Source organism: Rissa tridactyla, chromosome W (genome assembly GCF_028500815.1).
Source record: "Rissa tridactyla isolate bRisTri1 chromosome W, bRisTri1.patW.cur.20221130, whole genome shotgun sequence".
Classification (NCBI taxonomy): Eukaryota; Metazoa; Chordata; class Aves; order Charadriiformes; family Laridae; genus Rissa; species Rissa tridactyla.
The window spans coordinates 1587431-1608790 of record NC_071496.1 but is presented as its reverse complement, the minus strand read 5'-3'; the positions used below and the strand labels follow the sequence as shown (position 1 = coordinate 1608790).

Below are 21360 nucleotides of genomic sequence, written 5' to 3'. Positions count from 1 at the left end.
GTTGATATATCATCTCCCCGCTGAAATCAAGGGATTCGTCCCAGAATAAGTTCGTCTACAGACTGCGTATTATAATCCCACCCTCACACGTCTGCAGAGAAGTGCTTCTGGTCTTGCAGAGGTGGCTGGGAGTTTGCCACCATTCAGATCCTAGTGAAAATTAGTTTCATGGAACCACAGAATGGTTTGGGTTGGAAGGGACCTTAAAGCACACCCAGTGCCACCCCCTGCCCCGGGCAGGGACACCTCCCACCAGACCAGGTTGCTCCAAGCCCTGGCCAACCTGGCCTTGAACCCCTCCAGGGATGGGGCAGCCACAGCTTCTCTGGGCAACCTGGGCCAGGGGCTCACCACCCTCACAGCAAACAATTTCTTCCTCAGATCTCATCTCAATCTCCCGTCTTTCAGCGTAAAACCGTTCCCCCTCGTCCCATGGCTCCCCTCCCTGCTCCAGAGTCCCTCCCCAGCTTTCCCGGAGCCCCTTGAGGGACTGGAAGGGGCTGGAAGGTCTCCGCGGAGCCTTCTCTTCTCCAGGCTGAACCCCCCCAGCTCTCTCAGCCTGTCCTCCCAGCAGAGGGGCTCCAGCCCTCCCAGCATCTCCGGGGCCTCCTCTGGCCCCGCTCCAACAGCTCCATGTCCTCCTTGTGCTGAGTGCCTTCCACACACATATATAAATAAAAATTCTATATTTCTATATATCCTCTTTCTAATCTATTCCTACGCTTAAAAGACAAAGTGCTTAATTAGTCCAACAAGCGATTTGCTGCAGGTTCCTGGCCGCAGGGGAGGGCAGTGATGTGCCACCCTCGGCAGCTCCCTGCCCGACGTGCCCTCAGCCAGGGCCACGCGGGCACCGCACGTACCCTAAATTAGGAAGGAGGAGAAGAGGTAGGAATGCAGGGAGCCATCCTTTTGGCTGCTGCAGTGCTAGCTCTCTGCAGACCCCGCGCTCTGCCCAAGCCGCAGGTGCCTGCGGTCCCGCAGGTCCCCGGGGCAGCGGCTGCCGGGATGCTCCCGGCTCCGGCAAAGCCGGGCATTAAACAGTTTCCCCATCGCCTCGCGGGTGCTGAGCGAGCTTGGCTTCCTCCCGGCAGACAGCCCCCATGCTGGTGCTGCGCTTTGTGTGTCTCGGCCGGGATCAGGCGTAGAGCTGCCGGAAACCTGCGCTAATTGGTACCAGACTCTAATGGCCGGGGACCGATGCATCGGCAGCACAAATCCTGTCCTTTAGTCCTCGCCTCTTCGGCGGCATCCCTTGCTCAGGACCCTCCTGCTGCCTGCTGCGGGCGAGTGGGAGACGGGAACCGAGCCCTAAGCTGGACAAATCTCGCAGCTCTACGGACTAAGACCAGATTTAGATAAAAATCGGAACAAGCTGGGACGCAGACCCAGGAGTTAAGACAAATGTAAGACAAACCCTTTGAATCCAATTCCGACTTTCTCGTAAAGCTCCCACTGAACTCGACGGCTGTTTCGGATGGAGCATATGTTTCCCATTAGGTTTAATTGTTGTTGACGTTTCCGTACTCCTCGAGTCCAGGCAGGACCAGGTTTGGGGCGCATCCCCGGCCCCTCGTTAGGAACGAGCTCGTTGAGGATACAGACACGTACGGCCCCGCTGGGCCGATGTGCACATCACACCTTTCCCGCTCTGCTTTAGATCAACCCGCCTCGTGGGCTTTTTTTTTTTTTTTTTTTTAAGGCCATTTTAAAAATCACCATTGACAAAATTAAGTATTTGAGATTGGGGATGAAAGGAGAAATCTGCTCAACGGTTTAGGCCAGGCTCACCTCTGGGGTTGGGAGATTCACTCTTTGAACTGTAAGTGAACCATTCGGTGTTAGCGGGGTGCCTTAGCAGCTATTTTTATTCTAAACCTGGGCCCGAGCCTCCCCCCATTTGGTCCTGGGGTAACTCTCGGCTTCGGGAGCGCTCCCCTGGCCCTGCAGCGCCGGCCGACGGCAGGGTCCGGCTCTGTGGTCAACGACTGCGTTTGGCCCCGGACCACAAGGATTTCTGAAAATTTACTTTGAACCTCCCTCCAGATTAGCAGGATGTAACTAAAGGGCATTTTGGCGTTTTACTGATTTCTACCCAAAAAAAAAAAACCCAAAAAAAAAGACCGTTTTCCCTCGGGAATCGTGACAGTCAGCTGAAGGGCTGCTGAACAGCAGCGCCAGATACGCTGGTTCCCTCGAGAGAGAGATGTCAGTGGTCTGATATGCACAAAAAAAGACTTAAAAATGCTTCTTAAGTCGACGTAGAAGGACCACATGAAAATACTACCCAAGTTTGCCAACCATCTCCCCAAGGCAGATAATCGGTGCTGCCCACGCTGCCTGTGAGCAATGCTTTCCCTAACTCCGCCTTGCACGGCTTTTGGGGCTGTTTCCCTTCTTTCTGCGTGCTCACCCTCTCCTGCAGCATCGCCGCCTCCATCCCCTCCTTTCCGTTCCCCATTTCCCCGCTTCCCTTTCCTTTTCTTTCCATCTTTCTCGGGGCACTTCTCCATCCTCAGCTCACCGCTTCCACCTGCCTGCGCACCTCCCGCCCGCCGGCCATGGGCCCCGTTCCCCTCGCCGGGCTCTCCCTGCTGTCCTGCCTCCTGGGACAGCCCCCCCACCCCCTGCCCTGGCCTGTACCAGCCCTTTCGCTTGGCTTTTGCGGTCAAGTTCAGGGCTCGGAGGCCGGGGTTGAAAGAAGGTGAGGCTTTTACAAACCCTTAAGTGACCCCAGCGGCCACCCCCGGCCCCGCTTCACCCCAGCCCCCCCATCCCTGCAGCTATGGGGCATCTCTGAAGGAAACCACTCCTGCCCTTGCAACGCCGTGTTCTCCTGATATCCCAGCATCCTTCCCCAAATCCTCCCGCCTGGCCCGTGCCCCCCAGACCCATCTGACACCCCCTTACTCCATACGGGGTTCAGCTGGCCGAGCACCCCCCGTTCTCCCCATGCAAATTTCGGAACAAGTGGCGATCTTCTAGCCTGATGTCTTCCCTATTTTTCATTTCCTGAGTTGTTTTAAGAACTTGCACCTGTGTAATAACCGAATACCAGGTTAAAATTGATACCAGCCTTCCAGGAGGTTGCTTGACCCACCCTGGCTTTAAATGTGATCTTTGAATGGATAAATTTTAGACCTTAACACATATTTTCTCCCTTGGAAATATACCATGTGTTTCTGACATGTAGGAAAATACTACATAAAAATTCATAAGAAGTAAACCTGTGCCGCTATCAGACTTCCTTAAATGAGTATTTGCTCGTAAGTAACAGAAAAAGGAGACAGGGAGAGGGCAAAGGGATGGAGGAGGAGAGAGAAGGGGGTGATAACGCGCTGCGCATCCTCAAACCCCTTTTCCTCGCTGAGTCCCACTGGAGACGGCGCGGTGGGAACGCAAGACCCCAGATGCGTTCACGAGGAAGTGAGTGGGCTGGAGAAGGCCCCCCGAAGATGGTCCTCAAAAGGGACAACGAGGAATGCCGGCAGCCAACCTTCCATGGCTGTGATCTGAGGGTGCTGCCGGCTCCGGCCCGAGAAAGCCCAGGATGCACGGACCCCACCAGCATCTCACGGTGCGAAAGCGACTGCGTGAAGTGGGAAGCTCATCCCGTTTAACGAGAGGGGTCACGGATGGGGTGGATCTCACAGCTGTCCCCATGGCTTTGAGGCTGCTGCTGTGTGGAACCGGCAGGAAAAACCCGGGACCACACCGAAAATCTGGGGCTGCCCCGGGCATGGTCTGTGCCCGCCATCCGGCCGGCATCCCCGTGCCGGGGAGGAACATCCCGGGCAGGGCAGGGGGAAGCGGTTACTCACCCTCCCAACCCCACGACGGGACCCTGATATCCCCCCAGGGAGGCAGATGAAGAAACTTCCTTATTTTGCACTTTATTGTTTTTCTTTTCTATTTCCCGCCCCCCCCCCCTTAAAGAATGAGAACCAAAAGCCACGGGCGCTCCGCCGGGGCTGGCCAGCCCCAGCCGGCCCCGGCAGCCGCCCAGACAATACCCGGGGCTGTGGGAAAGGCGGCGGAGGAAGGAACCGGGGACCAGCCCCAGCCGCAGCGTCTGCCTCGGCTCCGCCAGCCCCACGGCCCTGCGACCCATCGTCCCGGCTCGGGGGGCAACCCATCGCCGCCGCTCTCCCGTAATCCAACCCGCGGTGCCAGAACCTGCCCGGATCCCCCAAAATGAACTCCGAAAGCCGCAGCCTGCCGCTTGGAGCAGATGCCAACTGGCCTTCTCCAAAGCAGGGCTGATGGAAGCCGGCGTAATCGGCTGTGTCTAGGAGACGTCTCTCCCCACCATCCATCTGATCCATTTACACCCAGTCCCCGCTGCTCGGAACACCAGAGCACGAAGCCCTGGCAGTAGGTCGCCAGATTTTTTGGCTCACCTCCATCACCAAGCCCCAGTTGGACTGGATCAGCCTATTTATATTAAAAAAAAAAAAAAAAAAAAAGAGCTAGAATTACTAAACACGAATTAGAAATAGTATGATATAATTTTCTCCTGCTAACAGCGCATCGGAGGGATGCGGGAAGATGCTTGCTCAATACGTAGGAAGGAATGTCTATGAGAAATTAGTCAGCAGCAGCAAAATGAATACACAGTTTTCTCAATAAAAGCTGACTGCTTATTTACCCATCTGGGATGAATTTATATGCTTTGTGCGGAGGAATGAGCAGCGAGGGTCTGATTGGAGCCTGCATTCCTATGCAATATGGCTAATTTGGCTTTCTGTAGTCGTTTGCCCTCGCCGTCCGAGCAGGAGCTTGAAGGTAGAGACGCCGCAGCAAAGCGACGATGAGGTTTTCATAAAAAATCAGAGGAATCGAGGGAGAAAGAAAGGTTTTGGTGAGGGCAACCAATTGCGACGTGTTTCACGAGGGGACTCTGCGCCGGCTGGTGGCCGTAGGGAGCTGCGAGGACGAGGCACTTGGCGAGGGATCGGGGTGTCCCGGGGGCTGCTCAAATGGGGAGAAAAGGTCCTAAACGCCCACACCCCTGAGCAGACATAAGCCAAGTCCTGACGCTGCCCTGTAAAAAACACCTGCTCCTTGCCCCGCTGGGTGCTCGTCCCCTCGCCCAAAAGCATCGCCGCGAAGCCTGGCGGGAGTAACCTAACCGGCGGCGCAGCGGGGAGACGTAAGGCAGAAGGGGTCGGTGAAATCTTGGGCTTTGGGCTGTTATAGGAGTTCCTCTACGGAGAGATTTCGCAGGCAATAAAAAAGGAAGGCTGGATGAGTTATCTGGAAACAGAGACGGCGCTATTGGAAACCCTCTTCTGGTCTCCAGGCTAGTTTTCCAAACGCCCTAAAAACCCCAGTAAGGCTTTTATTTAAGAACGACTAAAGCAGGGCCATAACCAGGTGCACGTGTCACTTTTCGTCTCTACAAGCAAGTTGGTTTGCTTCTTCACCGTTGTTCGGTGGTACTCCTCACCCACATCTCCCAGCCCTCCGGGGGAGCCTGCGTCTCGGTTCGCTCCAGCGTTAGTGCCGTGGCAAGTCGTAACTTCCCTCCCTCCATCCGATCTTCGCCCTCTCAGCCCCAGGTAACTGCTTCGGATCCATTCGCCGACTATTCCCAGGACACGGGAACAGCATTTGAGGCGCTTGGATGTGCCCGGCCAGTATTTGGGCCATAAGGATGAATAACTGGCTGCAAAACCCCCAGGGTCGTCGGCAGATCCTCAGCTGGTGTAAGTTATCATACCTCCAGCCACTTCAAAGATTGTTGACTTCAATGAAGCTAAGACAATTTACAGCAAGTCGCAGATCTGCCTCTAATTACGCCGGCTCTGATGCTGTAATATCCTCAGCTTCCTCGAATCCGACTGACTTCCGACCCGCGGCATCAAACGGCCCCGGAGCCGGTACCCGGGAGGAAGGGCAGGGTGATGGGCAGGCTGGGGAAGGGCATCGGGCATTAGGGACAACCCAGCCCCATGCCATCCCCGAATTCAGCTCCTTCCCAAGTCGTGCTTTAAAAGCAATATTAATTTTTTAAAGTTTTTTGGTTTTTTTTTTTTTTTAAAAAGCGTAACTCTTTTAATCCGAACCACATTTTTCGCGAGCGAGCCACTACATATTTGCTGTGTTGGGGTTTGGGGTTTTTTTCCCCCCCCCCCTTCTTGAAATCAATCCCTCCTGCCAGATCCTTTTCGGATGTCACTCATTGTAGCTCTCGCACCATTAAAACAAACTGACCGCCCCCCCCCCCCCCCCCCACCCCCTTCACAGTCGCACCCTCCCCAAAAAATCCCACCCCCTCCCGTAGGAAGAAGCAGGCGTTTTGCTGACGGGCGAAGGTTTTTGTTTTTTTCCCAAGGATCATCATTAGCGTGAGAGCAGATAAACAGTCGGCGGAGGCAGGCCGGTAGCGTTTCTGGAGCTCAGGGCTCAGCCCCACGCCGCGGGATGGGGCAGGGATGGGGCGAGGGGCTTCCACCCCGGGTACCAACCTGCCTGCGGGGACGCGGAGGAGACAGGGACACACGGGGTGTGGGTGTGTGTGTCACAGAAGGGCTGGGAGCACTCCCCAGAGTCTCTCTAGAGGTTTAAGAGATCTCGCTTATCCTTATCGTTATGCTCCAAATCTGATAGTCTTATTTCTCCGCTGAAATAAGTTCAATTGACAGCAGATAAGTCTGGCTCAGCAGTCTTGCATTTCTGTTTCTGTTAATCTCTGATTAATTTTAATGGTCTTTCAGCCCCTTTTATTCCACATTATTCGGGACTTTCCCCATAATCTTTGTGTGTAAGCGCGGCTCCCTGGCCTTTAATCCACACCGATATTTTTGGCTTCCCTCGGCGCTTCCCCACCTTCCACCAAAGCTTTTGTCATCAGCTGCTCGTTTCATGGGGTTCTGCTCTTTTTTTTATTTTATTATTGGCGCTGCAGCGGTGTTAACGGAGAGTAGGAACTTAGGATGCTCGGGGGAAGCGAAGGCAGGACCCAGCTCGCCTCCCCCTCCCCGAAGCGCTGCCTGGGGGTCACGGTCTGACCCGGCACATCCACCCCCGGCAGAGGGATCTCCCATGGCCTTGCACTAATCCCTTTGCAGCTGCAGCAAGGCCTGGCGGTATTCGCTAATGAGATGCAATTAGCGCTTAGCTGAGATGAAGGGCACCGCTGTATGGGGCTGCCGGGGCTGTGCATCCCCATGCCCCGCGACGCCGACCCATCCCTGCCCGTGCTTTTCCCAGAGGAGCCATTGTTTTTCCCTATGCAGGCTCAGCGATCCACATGGAAAGCCGTTTTCTCTCCCGCTGCCCCGTATTGTATAATTCACCCCAAATACATTGAACATCTCTTGACTTCAGCCTCCCCTCCACCCCCACGGATGGGCCAGGGGGCACGCACAGCCCGGAGGGACATTTCTCCCTCCGACAGCTCTAATTTCTAGGGAAAAAGGTCAAACTGAACTTGTTGGGCTTTGAAAGACCCCTCTGACCCCTGGTGAGCCTCCCCATCATCAGACGACAGGCGCCGGGGCTCGCGGCCAGTTGAGATGCAGTGCCCAGCATCCCTGGGGCTGGCTGGGCACCGCTGATAACCCAGCTCCATCCGCTCCGGGTGCTGCCGCCAGGAGGAGCGGATGGTGCCGGTGCCATTCCTGGGGAGGAGAACGGATCACCTCCACAATCAACGCCAGGCACAAACATGGCTTTCATATCTTATCGCTGGGTCAAACGCGACAGCTCAGGTCCCAAAGGCAAAACCATCACCCAGGGGCTACACCGAGCATGGAGACAGGGATGCCCCTGAGCCCCATGACAGCACCAGGACGCCCCGGTGATGGGCTTCACATACTGAGGCAGGAGCTCCGTCATCCTAAAGGGCACAGCATCACCCCCAAAATTACCCCCGGTGGGTCTGACGTATGGCTTCACCGTTACTGTAGGAGTAGGCTTGGATTTCTGCATCACGCCCCACGCGAGCAATGCTTGCCGACCCCTCCGTCCCTTAGAAAGCCCTGTGAAAAGCCAAGGGACACACCGGCAGCCAAGTGGGAAAATCCCACAACGCACAGCCAAAGCCTCTGTCTATTGAAATGCCATTCTTTCAGAGTTGTTTGGGGTTTTTTTTTTTTTTTTTTTTTTTTTTTTAAACTGATCCCCTCTCGTCTCCATAAACGCCTGGTCCCTGATCTCCGGTGATCCTCACGAGCCCCCTCAGCACCACGGTCTGGAGGCCAGGCCAGAGGGTCAGCCCGGTCCTCCACGGCATGCCTGAGGAATTGCGCTTCATTTTTACATCGCACAAAACAGCCCCAACACTCTGCAAAAGCTAAATATCCTTTTCCACATCTGTATGGGCAAGACTGAGGATTTAGCTCGACTAGTCACCAATATTTTCTGTCACTTTTTGGCCTGTTTATGCTGGGCGCCCGTGTGTACGCGTACCCAGAGCCCCCAGGACTTTAACTCTGCCTTCCAGGGCTCCCGTATTTGCCCTCACAGACCATTAAGCCCCAGCGGCTCGCTGGGATGCAGGGTCACAGGCGATGCCAGCCCACGCACTGGGCTCAAATTCGACCAAAAAAAAAAAAACCAAACCAAAAAAACCCAACAATGACACCTCGGAGGACGATGACAGGCAGCGCTACGGGGATGCTTCCCCGCCAGACTGGATGCTTCTGGTGTGAAGACTTTAATCACCGAAGCCTGAGCCCCTGCTGTTGCTGGTGGCACAGGACAAAAAGCCACGCGAAGTGTCCCCGTGGCACCGGGGCGTTCTGCAGCCCCAGAACAACAGCTTGCAGGCTGCAACGCGCTACTTGGTGGGGGTTTCTTTTCCTCCTCTCTTTTTACAAATGCGATTTTTCTCTCGGGATTAGAGCGTCGTTAAGCCCCCCCCACAGCCCAGCGTGCCCTACATCGCCGGCACTGGCCCTTACTGCTCCTCGGGTAGCCAGGTCTGGGGTAGTGGCTGCTGCTCCTGCAGGGAGGACGGGGAGATGCCCGCCATCCTGCTGGCGACTGACCCTTCTGACAAAGTTTAAAAAAAATAACAATAAAAAAAACCAACAAAACCCAAAACACCAGAAACGGCAGCAACAAACCAGCTCTGGCCTATTTCAGATGCTTTAATCCTCTTTCGACTTCTTTGAAGCGCAGGCTTATGGTTTATTCAGCGCATTTCAGTAAGTATCTGAGCGCTCCCCGGCGCATCTGCACCCAAGTTCGCTTTGTGCCGCAGCCCCCGCCGCGCGGCGTCGGGCACGGGGACGCTTCCCCAGGCTTCTCTTCCAGGCAAATCCCAATGGAGTTTGCAGTGCTGCTTCCCACAGTGCTCCTTTTCTCCCCCCTCCCGATGGAGGCACTGAATGTTTGACAACAGAAAAGTGTTGATCAATATTACGCTCTTGTTAAAAAAAAAAAAAAAAAAAAGAAATCCTAATAAAATTAAGTTTTGGCTATTTTCAGAATAGAGAGCTGAGTCTGGGGGTGTCTCTGCCCCAGCTCGAGCCCCAGCATCTTCATCTCTCCATCACCAGCCCGTTCCCCACCGACGCCGGCGCTCGCCCACCCAGCTGCGCCGGGGAAGGGATTTAGAAGGCGGCTGCAGGATTTCTCTTATCAATAACAATATTGGCTTAGCGGAGTAAAGGAGATAAACGAGTCCTAGCTAAGGATCTACCCGAGGTATTTAGCGCTTCTGGAGGGATGCCCGGGCTCCGAGGACCCTAAACCCCAGGCCAAGGGCTGCGTTAAACCCCGGGGGTCTGCCTCCTCCCCAGCAACCCCCCAGCCCGGCTTCACCTTCAGCGTCGCGGGTCCTCACGGAGACGCCGCCGCCACAACACTCTCCTGGCTAATGAATGGGCACTATAGAAATAGCACCGAGGTTTTCAGCTGCCCGGCAGCGTCGCGGGGAGGTTTCGTGGTCCTGCGGCCCCGCTGCGCCGCGCCAGGGACAGCTGACTACAATCTGATTAACACTAGATTACAACTGAGCGCGTTTTTAAGAGCTTAAAAGCAGCTCATGCTACAGAAATCTATCTGATCGTATAAGCAGCGGTATTTGAGAAAATCAGCGCTTAGAATCGAACAGAAAATTTTCTGCATTTCTTGCCAAAAGGGCTATTTACTGAAAGAGAAACTTTTCAGCCCATTTCACTTGGCATTGGTTTGTTTTTTGCAGAGACACCAGCGGGTTGGGAAGGACTCGGAACCCCTCATCACCCTCCCGAGGAGATTCCTGGGTTATATGGGAGTATTTTGGAATAATGTTTTCATTGTTCACCAGCAAAGCTTCCAGGTTTGCCCCCACGGGGAATGGGAAAACGCTGGCAGCGCTGCCGATCACCGCATTGGATGGGAAATGGATTTTCCTGGGAAGGACGTTGTCCCAGCTGGCAGGTGGGCAGAGGTACCCCAAAACCCCCTCGTACCCAGGGAAGCACCCATTTGTTCTGCCCAGAAATGCCTCAAATGTGCTTCGACCCCGACAACTTCAGTGATGCTGGTACCAGCAGAAAGGAGGGAGAGAAACTCCTGAAGTCATTCCAAGAGCATGCAGTCAGTGGTAGCTGGGTAAAATTAAACAATTAGAAGAAAAAACAGCGACTGGAGGTAAAGGAAACATCACTGACCTGAGGCTGGGCAGTCGCTGCCAGCACCTCGTCGCCTTGTCACCGAGCTGCCACGCGTCCCCAGCCCGTCCCAGGGCCACCGCACTGCTGGGCAAACACCAGCCTCAGGCAGCTGGTCTTCTGCCACCCCAACAGGCTTCCACGCTGCCTCTGTTCTTAAAAAAACAAATCACATGGCTTGCAAAGGACCTTGCCTCCAATTAACTGATTGATTGATTGATTGATTGATTGATTGATTCTGTGACCACACCCAGGAACCACCCCTCCCATCACCCAGGGAGCCAAGCAGCTTTTATCCCCCACCTCTGCACCTCCTGATGCTTCTGGTCTGGTTGTTTCCCCAGTGGCTTCACACAGTATCCCATCCCATCCCATCCCATCCCAGCGCTGGGGCCCGGTCTGGCCTGGGTGGCTGCCCTGGGCTTTCTCCCGCAGCACCCCCCTCCCACGGCTTTGGGCACCCCTGTTTTTTTTCCTAGCAGAAACACCGTGCGCGTGCCGGCGCGGCTATCTTCCACTGCCACCACCCTGCTTCCAGAGGCAATTTTCAAAACGAGCAGCCTGGGGACACCAGGTGACAGCTACCAATGGGCACTGCCACCACAAGGGCCGGTGGCCACCACCCTGGTGTGTGCCCTGGGCCTTTTCAGTGCCCGCTGAGCAAAGCCTGCCCGCGCCAAACACCGTCATTGTGCAGCAGTTTGGGGCACAGGACCCACACCTGGGTGGCCGGGGGTGACACGGGCTGCCAGCCCGGGCTGCCTTGTCCTGCACTGGCCCCTGGGCTAACGCTGTGTGCCTTGGCTGGTTAGAGTGGGGCAGAGTTTGCCCAGCATGGCTTATAACCAGCTTCTGCTCCGAGGGGACAGATTTCCCCAGTCTGTCCCACCAGGAGCTCTGCAAAACCCTCTGAGGTTGCTGCCACTGCCCCGATGGCCACCAGAGCGGCACCTGCGGCCACTCACCCACCGGCCGGCAGGGGCTGAGTCCTCCTGGGCTGTGGGGGAGCTCAGGCAGAGGCATTGCATGCAAACTGATGCAGGACTTTTGCTCTTGCCCTGTTTTCTCTATTATTGCTCTTTTTTGGCATCAGAAAAACGCAGCCGTTGCGAAAGCCACCGCTGCACGGGTGGCCCGGCTCCCCGGGGATGTTCCCTCCGCGAGAGGAACTGCTCTGTAAATAGGACTACCCAAAACACCAGGTCTTTCTCCTAATCACAAGCAAGAAGCCGTGGCGATCTCTTTTTTTGGCGATCTTTGAGACGCCGGCACGGAGCCGAGGGCCAGCCCGCTCGGCCTGGCGGTGCCATCTGCTCCCCATGGCGCTGGGTGACAGCCCCTGCTGTCCCCGGACCAGCCCCGCTCCTCTCCTCCTCCTCGAGCATGCCAACACCCATACCAAAGCCCAAAGGCTGTTTGCACCCTCCCCTTGCCCACGTGCCAAGCAGCATCTGCCAGCCATGCGGCGTCTGGGGGACGCCCTGAAGTAGGAGGTGAGTCTTAGCCACCGCGTTCTTCCCTCCAGGCCAGGAGGGCTTGTCTTCAGAGACGGTCCGTGCCACCAAATCGATGAGTGCTAGGGTTCAAATAAGCGTGGGGAGCTGCCAGCAGCAGGGCCAGGGCGTTTGGCATCCAGACGTAAAAGGACGACGCTGCGTGAAAGCCTTTGTGCCGGCGTGCCCCTCGTCGCGCCCCGGCGTGAGCAGGTTTCAGCTCTGAGAACCACAGCAGGAAGGAAACGAGAGCAGGGGAGCTGCATTTTAGCCTCAGCATTGTTTTAAAAAAAAAAAAACACAACAAAACAAAACAAAAAAAAAACCCCAAACCTAAATGCCCAGAGAAAGTCAATACAGGGCGTTCACCCGAGGGCTCTTCTCGGGCTCGGATGGGGCTGAGGGTCCCTGTCCCCCCCGTGTCCCCGTCTGCGTAACGCCGCCGGGCTCCCTGTCCGAGCCGAGAGGACGCAGCAGTTTCATTCCCAGTGCTCCCATTGCGAAGATTTACAAGCTCAGGACACTTGAGATGTATTTACTGGCTACCAACATAACTGAGGAGTAATTGCATGGGGTATCAAGCCAGCTTTCCTCGAGCCGTCGGCCACGGGACAGGGTGGGACGAATCCTCATCCAGACTCTATCTATAGAGGCAACAGAAGAATGAAACCCATTCTTTCTCCCTTCAGCTCTTCTATTCTTTTTTGGAAGAAATTTGGAGACCCGTAGCTTTATTAGTAAACAAACAAACCAACAAAAAAAGCAAAGCCCAAACTCCTCATAAATGAATTACCAACTGAATGTCCTGTTGAAAGCCCTCTAAATGTGGCGTGGCTGAGCTGCTGTCAGTGGCCGAATCACAGAACGGTTTGGGTTGGAAGGGACCTTAAAGCCCATCCAGTGCCACCCCCTGCCCTGGGCAGGGACACCTCCCACCAGCCCAGGTTGCTCCAAGCCCCGGCCAACCTGGCCTTGAACCCCTCCAGGGATGGGGCAGCCACAGCTTCTCTGGGCAACCTGGGCCAGGGGCTCACCACCCTCACAGCAAACAATTTCTTCCTCAGATCTCATCTACATCTCCCCTCTTCCAGTTTAAAACCGTTCCCCCTCGTCCCATGGCTCCCCTCCCTGCTCCAGAGTCCCTCCCCAGCTTTCCTGGAGCCCCTTGAGGGACTGGAAGGGGCTGGAAGGTCTCCGCGGAGCCTTCTCTTCTCCAGGCTGAACCCCCCCAGCTCTCTCAGCCTGTCCCCACAGCAGAGGGGCTCCAGCCCTCCCAGCTTCTCCATCCCCTCTCTGCCCATCCCTGGGCTGGCAGAGCTGTGCCCGGTGCCCATCCCACCCGTGCGCCCGCCCCAGCCCTCGCAGCCCCTCGGGACACCCTCTCGGTAAAACACCTTTGGTTTCTGCAGGTGGAGAACTAACCCCTGAGTGCTGGCGAGCGGCCCTGGTGCCCAGGGGAAGATGTGGGCACCGGGTGGTGGCCGGGTGGCTGGTGCTGGGTTGCCCACACTGCCTCCTCCTCCTCCTCCATCCCTGCCCACCCGGCTCCTCGCTCCAGCCCGGCTGTGCTGGGACCGATGGCAGCGGGGATGATGCTTCCCGGGCAGAGGAGGGCTGGCAGCACCCGGACACACTGGGCAGGTGGCTCCGGTGGCATCTTCAGAGCAGGTAACGCAGGCAGAAAAGGGCAGGGGCTCCTGCTGGGTCCAGGCTCTCAGTGCTGGGAAGGAGAGGTCTGGTTGTGCTGGTTGCCGATGAAAAGCAGGGTGGTGGGCTCAGGGGTTGCAGGAGTTCCTCCAAAACGAGCTGAGAGCCGGCAGGGCACATGGAGACCCCCTGGGCCAGCCACGCATAGCCTTGATGGGCTGGACCCGAAAGCCACCTTCTCCACCAGGGATTAACTGGAGATCAGGGAATTGTGGAATTGCCGAGGTTGGAAGGGACCTTTCAGATCATCGAGTCCAACCATCAGCCTAACTCTGACAAAAACCAGCACTAAACCGTTCATGTTCTGAGAAGTCTGAGCACCCTCCCCCAGGAAACCCCACGGAGCCAGCGGCCGCAGTGATTTAAAACGCCCCCCTGTCCTGCTGGGGAAGGAAAACTGGGTTAAACACGCCGTTTCATTTGGAACACTCAAAGAGACCGAACGGCATCGTTCAGGAGCAATGACGAATCGTGGCAGAAGGGAAAACCGCGGCAACAGAACTCCCTTCGTTGGCAAAACTAGAGGTGTCACCGTTCACAAGCGTGGCAAGGATCAGGTGGGCGTCACGTACCACCCGTTAAATCGAGTCCTCACATTTTGCCACCGAGGGCCGCCCTGATGGGCCTTGCAGGGTGCTGACATGATCCCAGAGACACCGTGCAGGATAAAGAATTCCTCAGTGCAAATCTGCAGTGTTTTTTATGTCCATCTTGGGTGTCGTACACGTGAGGCGTGAACCAGGCCCCCCCCCGAGCTTGTCCCAACCCAACCCAACCCAAGGCTGTTCCACCAAGGTCCCCTCTCAGCCTGTACGTCCCCCACCACCGCGATTCGGTAAGATGTGAGGCGAGGAGTTTGTAACGGGTTTGAACTCGGCGGTTTCCATCGGGCGTGAGAAGGTCCAGCAGTGCCAACCGCAAGGGAATTATTACCAAAAACCAAGTGTAAACACCGTGAAACCGTGAGTGTGGTTGGCAACGCTCGGTTTGCAACCGTTGTGCATCTTGGGTCTTCACGCCGGCTCCAACCGTGAAACCGCGGCGGAGAAAAGCCTACGGAAGAGCTGACCCAGCGACCCACGCCCGGCCACAGCGCAGCCCTCCGCGGTCCACATTTTTGGCAGATACGCAGCCTCGGGTTTTACAGATTCCGCCTGTTTTTCCAAGGCTCGTGGGTCGGCTTTGCCCGCGCTCCAGCATCGAGCAGGTGCTTTGTATTCTTCCAGGGGCTCGGGTTTCAGGGTGAAACACAGGTGTTTTACTTAGGGAACGGAGCAAAATCTAGATGCGAATGAAAATGTGTTTTTAGAGCACGTGCCTTTGCCAACGTTCCCGGAGGGTGAAGAAGCCAACGTGGGGGAAGCCCGAAACGCTCGACCCCGGCTCCTCCAGCCACCCCAGCCGCGCAACACCGAGCCCGCCAGGCCACACAAAAACGTATTTTTTTGTACACACACACACACACACACACACATATATATATATATAAAAAAAAAGTGCCCCCGTTCTCCTAAGAACCCCCCCAAAACCAGGCCGGGGCGCGGCCGGCCCCGGCGGCGCTGGGCAACGCGGAATGAAATGAAAGCCAAGTGTCGGAAAGGGTTTATAAAAATGGCACATTTATTGCTACAGAACGGTCATGTACATGACGGCATCGAATAACTACAGATGAGAAACAGGTAATGGCCTACACCAAGCTGGCTTTGTTTGCTTGTCATCTTCTTGAAGGAACTCCAGCACACAACCTGTTTGGACACTTCTACAAATCAGAAATACACCAAAAAACATGAAAAAATCGAGGCACTCAGCCACACATTGAAAACAAGGTGTAACTGTTCATCTTTTTTTTTTCTTTTTTTTTTTTTTTGGATATTTTTCCCTTTTTTTTTTTTCCTTTTTTTCCCCTTTTTTTTGTTTTTTTTTTCATTTTTACTGCTGCAGCTATGTGTACAGTCGCAAAAATTTCCCCGTTGCGACCTACAACTAAAAAAAAAAAGCTACCATACAGTTTCATCTCAATAACACATGGTAAAATAACATCTTTTAAATAGTAAAATAAAGTAACAAACTTTTACTCAGAATGATTCCAAAAATCTACAAAGAAGAAATATTCAGAATCTGACAATTTTTTTTCTTTTTTTTTTTTTTTTTTCTCCGTAATATTCATGGTATAAAAGGATTGCTCCTGTGAAAAATAAGCCAAATATATTTTTTTATTTTTAAATTTAGTTTTTTTTTTTTTTTTTCCTACTAGGGTGTACTACAGTCTATTTTATAGCAAAAAGAGCACTAGACAAACGAAGCTTTATAACAAAAAGCCAGGCACTGATACATGGTAAATCTCTGCTTTTTTTTTTTTTTCTTATCTTCACTTAATTGCATCACAAGTAACAAGAATGAAAAAGGCCACAGTTCATATATTTTCACCATTACATAAGTCTATAATACTTGAAATGAGTATGGTCAAACCAGCACTGCACAAATATGAATCAACTTCAAGTCCCATGAGAAAGAACGGGTGTTTTGTTTTTGTTTTGTTTTGTTTTGTTTTGTTTTTTAAAAAAACAAACCAAACCCAACAAAACAAAACCCAAACAAACAAAACAAAAAGGAAACGAAAAGGTAGGGCCCCCCCGGGCCCTGGTGCCCCGCTGTGTTGGAATTCATCGTATTCCACCTCTAGGTTTTGTATTATTTTTTTTTTTTCCAGTCAACCAGTGGACTAATTTTTTCTTTTCTTTTTTTTTTCCTATTTTTTTTTGAATTTTTTTTTTGAATTTTTTTTTTTTTCCATTTGTGCTTGTTTCCGCTGAAATCTCTTCGTTCCTGGCAAATATTCTGGATTGTTCGCTTTTTTGGACACGCATCGTTCTTCTGCCTCTTGGATACAAAGGTGAACCCCCCCCCTCCTCTCCCTGACCTCCCCACCCCCCCCACCCCCCGTCTTCAGCACCTTCCCCCCCCCCCCCCCCCCCGACCCCTGAAAAAAAACTGAAAAAAAAAAGCCCCAAACCAACCCAAAAAAGCTCGGAAGACTGAATCGGTACAAGTTGCATCACTGGTAGGACTGACAGTTGTATAAACATGAGTGTTCCTCGCAGCTACACAGAAGACGAATGGTAAAAAAGTTCTGGATGAACGGGTTCCCTACTCGGCGCATTCATAAATTACTGGAATGTGGAGGTGGATCAGGTCAGAAAAAGCCGCTAATTCGAGATTTCGTTCTTTCAGAGTTTCTCAGCCCGGTTCTGTTACCCCAGGGTACGGCTTTCTAAAACCTTCGGCGCTTTCATTCCGGTATCATCGGCTCAATCCCCTCGGAGAAAGGCAGCTCGGGATGCGCACGCCTTCCCGGGGGGCTGGGAAATGATGGCAAAAAAACGACGGGTTACACGCTCGTGAGGGGCTTTTGGTTTCGAAATCTCGCCTTGTCTGGAGTGGAAGCCGGCCGGGGTCCTGGGTCCTTCCACCCGGGAGGGAGGAGGGTGCGTTGCCCGGGGGCCAGGCGCCTGCCACATCCATCCCGGCAGCGGGAGCCGCCCGGCATCGCCCCGGCTGCTCCGCCAGACCCGCTGCTGGCCCGACAAGAAAAGCTTTTCCTTCCTTATTTTTCCTTTTTTTTTTTTTTTTTTTAAGTTCCAGAAGAAACTAAACCGGTCATTTATTGTCTGTTCACAGATCGCTTTAAATAAACGTGAAGTTGGTCTTATCATTATTATTTTTTTCTTTTTTACACGGTTTAGGAGAAGCACAGTCCTCGGCATCCTGATGGTCTCCGTGCCGCTCCCTACCCCGGGGTGCTCTCGGATGGAACCCGGCGTGATCCGCCGGCTCCGAGGCCTCCTGGAAAACACACTATCGTATGGCTTGTTCATCGGCATCGTGCTCTTGGCAGCATCCGGAGGCCCAGCAGAGCGCGGAGCAGCCCCCGCGGGGACCCCCGACCCCTCAGCGCCAGGGTTCGGGGTTGGGGGGGGGCTCCAGCTTTATCCCGCCCCACCTCTCCGATCAACCCGCTCCGAGTCCAGCCGTTCTCCTGCAAGAAAGCCTTTGCCGCTGGGGATGGAGCGCGGTCTCCTCCTCTAGCAGTTGAATCCACCTCCACATTTGAGAAACTTATCGGCAACTCAAAAACATTGAGAAGTTTTCTCGCTACGGAAGGTATTTACAGTTTTCAGCACGCACACAGCTAATCCGAATGGGAATGGGGACGGCCAAGGTGAGCACGTGGTTAACTATCGTATTTGTTCTTTACGTTTTGTTTTTTTTCTTTTTTTTTTTTTTCAGAAACAAACATAAAATTCAGATTCTCGTATCTCACTGTTTCGTTTAAATGAGACTTTGTTGCTTTTTTTTCAACCACACAGATTTTTATAAACAAACAAAAAAAAACCAAACCCGATACAATGTATTAAAACACATAATAACAAGAGTCTACATGTAAAAATATAACTTTTACATACACAATTTCAAAATAATGATACGTTTGCCATTTGTTGCATAAAATTTACAAATGTATTTTTTCATTACTCTATAACTGGCAAAACAGGAGAACAGATGGAACATTTAGACCGTTTGATGGATTTATGGCATTTATTCAGTGTTGATAGGTGGAAAAATCTACTCGAACAGGGAGATTTTATTTCAAATACATGCCAGGTTGGTGTGGCTGTAAAAATAGAAGCTGGAATTAAGAGACAAAAGGATGCTGACAAATACTTAACTAGGAGCACTATCTGTTAATCGCACTGTACACCAAAGTCCATCGTTATTAAGGTTCGCTATGGAAGTTGGTTCGATTGTGCCCAGACTCCAAAGCTAGTTATCTGATGAGCTGCTGTGCCATAGTTTGAGCTATGTTACTATTAAATATGTTCAGTAAAAACTTCATTCGTACTGGCCAGAGAAATACTGTACTACCACCCCTCCTCGAGAAAGTGCAACTTAATGCTTTAGGACTCATAAGGCTCGGTATAATGCTGCATGATGACCGAAATTGGCATTTTTCACAAAGAAAGGAGGAGGCAGCAAGTGGTCTACGCTTAAATAATCCACTTAAAAAACGAGAGAAGAACAACGGAAAGAGAGAAGTCGATCAAATCTGTCACACTACTTGCAATTCCCCCCCCCAGCCCCGGCCCCATCCCCGCCACCCCCCCCGCCCCGCGATGGTCCCCCGCCCCCCCCCCCCTTCCCCCCCCCCCCCAAAAAATCTGACCATGTATTCAGCAACGCCTCACTGCACACTATTTAGGCTACACACATAGGTAACGCTTTAATCGGTTCGTTAATCACAGCCACTTGATTCCGTTACGTTTCCGATGATATAAACATTGGAAGGCACAGTGGTAACATTGGAGCATTCTAACCTTGTACCTCTGAAAATCCCAGCCCGGGGGGGGGGGGTGGGGGGGGTGGGGTTGGTGGGGGGGGGCGGCAGGGTGTTGGGGTGGGGGGGGGGGCGGCGGGGCGTCCCCCTTCCGCGCCCCCCTCCGCGTCCCGTGTCCCGTCCCCCGCCCCGTCCCCCCCGCGCCCCCGGACGGCGGGAACGACTCGCCACTTTTCCTTATGAATGAGAAGCAAGGTCAGGGTCAGCGTTAGAGCCCGCGCCGCCCCTCCAGAGACAGAGCTGGCACTACGGGTGACAACAACGAAAAAACGGGGGAGGGAGGGGGAACGGGGACGGGGGGACAGAAATAAGACGAAAAAAAATCCTTATTTACAGTAAAATCTTCTTTTTAAAAAAGTTAATCAGTACTATTTTTTTACAGGAGCAAAAAAGTCCGAAACAAATGAACAAAAGCTTACCATATTCACTAAATTTTTAATATATATTTATATATATATTTATATATATATATTTGTCATAGGTCTATAAGATCCATCTGTTCCTCCTACCCTAAGGAATGGCTAATGTCATCGCTTCAGTTTTCATTAGGACGTTTGCTGGTTTTGTAAATATCTGGGCAGCAAAGCTTCCCTTTTAATATCCAGTAAGTATAAACACTAGCTGTCTAGCACACCAACAAAAACGCTCGGTTTTTTTTTTTTTCCTTTTTTTTTTCTTCAGAAGTACACTTTTTCATTATTGCAAGTTTACAATTTTAAATTAAATATTTTTTTTTTTTTAACTCTCAGACTTACAAATTAATTATATTTTTTCTTTTTTCCTTTTTTTTTGTTTTGTTTTTTTTTTTTTTTTGTTTTGTTTTTTTTTTCCAAAAGAAAGTTTAGGCACAAATGCATTGTCCCACAGTGTGGAGAAGATTGCCATTCAGTCTCTGGGCTGTGCACTTACAGCTCGTAACATACTGCGTTAGACATTCTGCATGATATGTTAAAGAGAGTCGTCCCTCAAGTTGCACTTTTTTTTGTTTGTGGTTTTTTTTTCGTGTTTTTTTTTGTTGTTGTTGTGGTGGTGGTGGTTTGTTTTTTTGTTTTTTTTTTTTTTTTTCCTTTTCTCGGTTTTAATAATCGGGAATGCTGAAATCTCTTGCGTCTGTGATTCTTAACTACTCAGACTTGTCTTATATTACAAAAAAAGGGGTTAAGGAGAAGTGTTTATGTGGGTTTAAGATAATACAGCTGTTAAGGAAGTGGTCTCTTGCTTAAATGAAGAAATGTGGCAACTTGGACCTGCGGAAGAAGTAAAAAATCTCATCAGTCCCGGGGAGGCGAGCGAGGGTCCCCACACCCTCCTCCAGCACCCCGCCGCCTCCCAAACCACCCGCGCTGGCCGGGCCACCCAAAAATCACTTTCCAAGGGATGGGCTGGCACGTCCCCCCCCCTGTTTGCGGCCCCCCGGTATGGGACAGGGGGTCCCGAGGCACAGCTGCGAATGAACTTGCCTTTAATTTTTTTTTACATCTGTCCCATGTGATTGGAGGCGTCTCCCATCCCAGGGTGGGGTCCTGCCAGGGAAAGCGGAGGAGGATCTGAAGATACTTTCTCTTCTTCCCTTCTTTTCAGACACGCTGCTTTCGGGTTCAGGTTTCTTTCTGTTGAATTGAAGCAAAAAGGCCACGTCAAACATTCCCATTTTAATACCAGATTGGTCATAGAATCACAGAATTGCCTGGGTGGGAAGGGACCTTTCAGATCAGTGAATCCAACCATCAACCCAACACTGACAAAAACCATCGCTAAATCATAGAATCATAGAACTATTTAGGTTGGAAGGGACCTTTCCAATCATTGAGTCCAACCATCAACCCAACCCTGACAAAACCCACCCCTAACCCACGTCCCTCAGCACCACGTCTGCCCGGCTTTTAAATCCCTCCAGGAGTGGTGACTCCACCACTGCCCTGGGCAGCCTGTTCCAATGCTTGACAACCCTTTCCAGGAAGAAATTTTTCCTAATATCCACCCTAAACCTCCCCTGGCGCAACTTGAGGCCATTTCCTCTTGTCCTATCGCCTGTTCCTTGGGAGAAGAGACCGACGTTTCAAATAATGAATGGACAGTTATTGGCTCCAGGGAATTTAACGGGCTGAAGAGGAGGATGCAGCTTGGTCAGGCCAAGCGCTGAAATGCAGCGCGACTCCATACA

General features: G+C 52.6%; 1 protein-coding gene across 25 annotated transcripts in view; it reads right to left on the bottom strand.

Moving 5' to 3' along the window:
* Positions 1-20225: 20225 nt before the first annotated feature.
* Positions 20226-21360, bottom strand: part of LOC128901944 (transcription factor 4) — a 236692-nt gene continuing 235557 nt past the window's right edge. For all 25 annotated transcript variants that reach the window (XM_054184120.1, XM_054184112.1, XM_054184110.1 and 22 more), the window contains 2 exons: positions 20657-20806; positions 20226-20443 (listed from right to left, as the gene is read on the bottom strand). In XM_054184120.1, the coding sequence (XP_054040095.1) occupies positions 20670-20806 (137 nt within the window). In that variant the 3' untranslated portion in view covers positions 20226-20443; positions 20657-20669. The remainder of the gene's footprint in view (positions 20444-20656; positions 20807-21360) is intronic.